Here is a 5335-nt window from a genome sequence, read left to right on the forward strand (position 1 = left end):
GAACAACAACAGTTTTAGTGGTTTGCATGAACAAGTGGAGCAAATAGCTCAGAGGTACATCCGTGGCGATCGTACATGGACGAACTAATACATCAGCCAGTGAGTATCCTCGTATACACTTTGAAAAGAACTTCAACATCGGATCTAATAGACACTTGCAGGCGAGAAGAAGTTGCTCTGTCCCTCCAGCGTGAAGACTGGCCGCGGCTTCTCGAGCGCCTCTTCGGCCTTCCACGCTGCTTCAAATGGATCGAAGGAGCACGGCCGCGGTTTGAACAAGTGGTCCTGCGATGGAGCGTCAAGATCCGACGCGGCATTGTACCTCTTCTCCTTGTCAGCATCATGGAAGGCAGGGTTGTGCATGGCCGGATCCTCTGAACTCGTCATTGGGCAAGGGTAATCGAACTGCAGCATACCCTCCAGCACGCCTTGGTCCAAGGCATCCAGGCACAGAGGTTCCTGTTGGCCCATCTCCACGCCAGTGTTGGCTCCAGTGACCGGCTCAACTTCAATTGGGTCGTCTTCCATCATTCTCATTAGTTCTTCAAGATCAAAACCATCTTCGTCCCCATCCGGCAATTTGGAAATAGGCTCCAATGGCTCAAAGACATCCTCTTCAGATGAGCTCCTTGCAATGCTTGAGCCAGCCTCAGGAACAATCTGTTGTTGGCTGTAATGCTTGACAGACTCCAGCACAACTGATTGGGTGGACTCAAGCACATCTGACTGGGAGGAAATCTCAGGAGCTTGAGCAACGTCGGAGCGGCTGGATGTTGTAGTGGACTCGCATGATGCTTGTGCACACTGAACAGGGAAGTTGGCTGCCTCATCATACATCAAGAAGGACGGCGTGGCATATGCCGGGACCGGGACGGGGACGGCACCGCGCATCCTCTTCTTGGGGCGCGGCGGATGAGGATCGGCGGCGGCAGCGGGCGGTGGCCTCTTCTGCGCGTGCGTGCTCGGGGTCACGGCCTCTGTTTGTGCTTCTCGATGCTTGTACGCGGCCGATTCCTGGCGGGCCGCGTCAGGAGCATGCTGAGCCAAGTGCATTTTGCAGAACACCTTCACCCCGTCGGAGACGGTGGCCTCTGGCAGCAGGCACCGGTACTCCTCCATGACCCAGCCGGTGGACTTGCCCTTCTTCTTGAAGGACAGGTTCTTGACCTCGCCGACCTTGCATCCCGCGTGGATGATCTCCGTGGTCTTCTGGATGCTCCAGGTGCCGCCGCCGGCGCCGCGCACGCTCTGGAGCTTGCTCCCGTTCTTGCTCTTGCAGGTGGTGAAGAAGAACCGGTCGCCGCTGCTCACGGCCTGCGGCACGGGCGCGAACTGGCGGGCCAGATCCTTGGGCTCGCAGCCGGAGATTTCAACGCGGTTGATGAGCTTGTCGACGGCATGCAGCGTCTCGCCGGAGAGGAGGCGTGGCAGGTAGTATGTGACGGCCTCCACTTCCGTAGGGCTCAGCCGGTAGTGGTGGAAGACGTCGTCGACGTCGAGCCCCTCCATCCCGGCCGGCTGCTGCCCGATCTGCCGCTAGGGTTCAAGCTACGAAAGGGCGGGCGGGCGACTGGGATTTGGGAGAGGTTTGTCTGCGAGATCGGGAAGGCGTTGTGGGACGCGCAGGTGGTCTGTGCTGATATTTAAAGACGCTGGGTGGACTTGGCGATGGAGGACGCGTCAGATTTCCTTATCTGAATCCGAAAATGTCCCCAGTTCAGTTTGCAGCTCCCGTTTGCTTTCATTTTCTGAAAAATTCTGTCAATCCGATGATGGTGCGGTCCTGAAGATGTAGAGGACAGATGCCGTGCTGATTGTGTTTCTTGATTTTGAGTAGTACAAGTCCTATTCTTTTCCGGATCCATTTATTTGACCCATACCCCGGACCTTATTCGGATCCACTTCTTTCGGAAAATCCTATTGGACGCACACTGCGTCAAACTGCCGAGAGCTCCTAAGCGGCGCCTTCAGCGCCGGTTAGAGTTTCTGGCGCTCACACGGCACCTGGTATGGACCAGCCCATCACGAGGCAACCAACGAATCGCTCGCCAGCTCGCGCCTGCTTATGCTTCGTACGCTTCGTTCTTTCCCAATAGAAAAATGTACGCTTCGGTTTTTCGCTCAAAAAAAATTTATGCTTCGTTCTTTCGCTAGAAAACGTACGCCTCGTTCTCCACTCAAGAAAACAAATAAATGAAAAAAGTTCATCTGTTTCCAAAAAAAGTTCTTCAATTTTTAAAAATAGTTCATCAAGTTTGAAAAAAAGTTCATCGGTTTTGAAAAAGAGTTCCTCGATTTTCAAAAAAGTTCATTGATCTGAAAAAGTTAATCAGTTTTGAAAAAAGTTCATAGATTTGGAAAAAAGTTTAATGAATTTGAAAAAGTTCATAGATTAAAAAAATGTTTAATGAATTTGAAAAAGCTCATCCAATTTGATAAAAGTTCATCAATTCAAAAAAAGGAGTTTATGGAATTTGAAAAGGAATGATTGACTTTTAAAAAGTTCATCGATTTTGATCACAGATTTGAAAGAAAGTTCATCAATTTCAAAAAATCATCAAATTTGAAAAAAAAGTTCATCAAATTTTAAAAAGGTTAAACATATTAAAAAAGAAAAAACAAACAAAGCTGGTCCAGAAAACCGGGTTTTCTGCGAACTGAAACTTTCCCGCGGTGGATAAAAACGTATTGGGAAACCAGGGCTTTCGGCGAGATTAAACGAATAAAAGTATACAAATAGGTCAATAGGCACAAAAAATGGGGAGCTCGTCTTTTTTAGACAAATTGGGGAGCGCCGGTTCCTCCTCTGGCGCCCGAAGGTGGTGCGACTAGGCCGGCCCAGCAAAATTCCATCAGTACAGGGATAGCGTGAAAAAAGCGAACAAAACACCAGGGAAATAGGTTCTCAGCGAGGGTAGAACTCGTGCCGTGAGACTAGCGAACGAGTATGCCCAACCAAATGATCTAGTTTGCCGCTTTTGAACAATTTCAGGGCCAACATTTTCAGTACATTCCTAGCCGCGTAATTTATTACACGTGTAACATTTACTGTAGCGCTTTGATTTTTATTTTTTAAACATTTTGGAAAATGTTCTTGAATTAAAGAAAAATCATTTGTTTTGAAAACATTTAATGATTTTGGAAAAAAGTTCACGATTTGAGAAAAATGACTATCAATTTTTAAAAAAGTTCATCCGTTTGAAAAACAGTTCACAAATCTTGAGAAAAAAGTTCTCTGGTTGGAAAAAAGTTCATCAAAATTCAAAAAAGGTTCATCGATTTGAAAAAAAAATAGTTCATGAGTTTGAAAAAACTTCATCGATTTTGAAAAAAGTTTTCAAAAAAATGAAAAAATGTTCATCAAAATTGAAAAAAAGTTCATCAAAGTTAGAAAAATTCATCAAATTCGAAAAATAGTTCACCGAATTTGAATAAAAGTTCATCAAAATTCAAAAAACGTTCATGGATTTTGAAAATAAGTTCAGCGATTTGAAAAATAAGTTCACCGAATTTAAGAAATTTCATGGAATTGTAAAAAAGTTCATCGAATATGAAAAAAAGTACACCGATTTGGAAAAAGTTCATCGATTTCGAAAAAAAGTTCATCGAATTGAAAAAAAGTTCATCTATTTTGAAAAAAAATCATCGATTTGAAAGAAACTTCACGAAGTTAAAAAAACGTGCACAATTTTGGGGAAAAAAGTTCACGCACTTAGCAGAAAGGAAGAATGAAAAAAGAAAGGAAAAAAACGAGCAAAACCCTTTCCATGAAAAAAGAAAACATAAACAATATAGAAGAAAAGGATGAAAAAGCTGTAAGAAAATGTGAACTGTTGAGATGGTGGAGTGATTATGGCAGCGCGCATTTACTGGCGAGATCACCAGTTCGAATCTCAGCCAAGCGTGGCGGTTTTTTGCGTTGTTATAAACAGGGTCATTCGTGAGGGTGGCGAGTTTATATTCCTGGTGTGCGCACATCTTTTTTTGCTGCTCGACACAGAAAGAATAAAATAACAATGGGCCGGCCCAGCACCGAAGGGGATGTGCGCCGCTTTGAAATTTAGGCTGTAAGTGGCGCTGAGGGCGCCGTATAGGAAATGCCCAAACTGCCGGCGCTTCGCACAGGCGAGCGACCAAGCTGCGACGTGATAGGCCGGCCCAGAGCACCTACAACGCCAGTCGAAGGTTCCCTGAACCGTTTTTTTTCTTTTACCGGTTTTCTATTTCTTTTTATTCTGTTTCCTTTTCTACTTTCTTCTTTCTTTTCTTTTTTTCGTTTTCATTTTATAGTTCTTTTTTTTCAAGGTTACTTTATCTTTTTTAAACTAAATGCATATTGAGATTTTGTTCTCAATTTTCGAAAAGTGTTCCTGCTTTTTAAAAACGTTCAAAATTTCAAATAATTGTGGTTTTTGAAAATTGTTCACAAATTGAAAAAATGTTCGGGATTTTTCATAATGTTCTTGTTTTTTTTAAATATTGCGAAAGCTATTGTTTAAAAATTTCACAACTTTAAAAAAAAATGTTCAGTCGTTAAAACTATATTCCTGTTTTCAAAAATTGTTCACAAATTGCAAAACATGTTCATGTTTTCATTTTCTCCGGAGTTTCAAAGAATGTCCCAGTTTCATAAATTATTCACAAGTTTCAAAAAATGTTCGTGTTTGCAAATTTTGTTCAGGAGTTTCGAAATATGTTTGCTTCTCCAAATTTTGTTTTGGAATTTGGAAATATGTTCCCATTTCAAGAAATATTCATGATTTCCAAACAATGATCCTGTTTTTGAAAACGTTATAGCTTTTTGAAAATTTGTTCAAAATGTTCTTGTTTTCCTTTTTTCAAAAATGCAAAAATGTTCATGTTTTAAAAAATTGTTTGCAGATAAGAAAATTGTTCGGGGAATTTGATAAAATTTTCGTTTTGAAAAAATGTACGTAATTTCGAAAAATGTTCGCGTTTTCAAAATATGTTCTCTGTTTCTTTTTCGTTTTTATTTTTCTTTCCTTTTTTGTTGTTATTTTTCGTGTTTCTTTTGTTTGAGATTTTCAAATATTTGTTCTCAATTTTAAAAAATGTTCTCATGTTCAAAATTTGAAAAAATGTTCGTGTTTCAATTCTGGAATTTTGAAATGTTCTTGTTTACAATTTCAGAAAATTGCTAGTAATATGTAAAAATGTTATAGTTTTGAAAATATGTTCACAATTTCTAATAAATACCTTATGTTCGTCTTTTTGAAAAATTGTTCAAAATTTTCAGAAAAAAAAGTTTGCGTTTTCAACTTTTGGTCGAGAGTTTAAAAAAGGTTCTGTTTGCTTAATTTTCATTTGGAATTTG

The 5335-nt window shown here is 41.3% G+C and overlaps 1 protein-coding gene across 1 annotated transcript; it reads right to left on the minus strand.

The window, feature by feature from the left end:
* LOC119335518 lies at nucleotides 1–1591 on the minus strand. Its single transcript, XM_037607639.1, has one exon. The coding sequence runs from the start codon at nucleotides 1507–1509 to the stop codon at nucleotides 145–147; it is 1365 nt and encodes a 454-aa protein (XP_037463536.1). The 5' UTR covers nucleotides 1510–1591; the 3' UTR covers nucleotides 1–144.
* Between the last annotated feature and the right edge of the window lie 3744 nt (nucleotides 1592–5335).

The sequence above is a fragment of the Triticum dicoccoides genome, chromosome 7B (assembly GCF_002162155.2).
Source record: "Triticum dicoccoides isolate Atlit2015 ecotype Zavitan chromosome 7B, WEW_v2.0, whole genome shotgun sequence".
NCBI classification, from domain to species: Eukaryota; Viridiplantae; Streptophyta; class Magnoliopsida; order Poales; family Poaceae; genus Triticum; species Triticum dicoccoides.

What these genes read in the sequence shown, in the direction of transcription:
- LOC119335518 (XM_037607639.1), bottom strand. Translation starts at nt 1,509, where the DNA reads ATGGAGGGGCTCGACGTCGACGACGTCTTCCACCACTACCGGCTGAGC.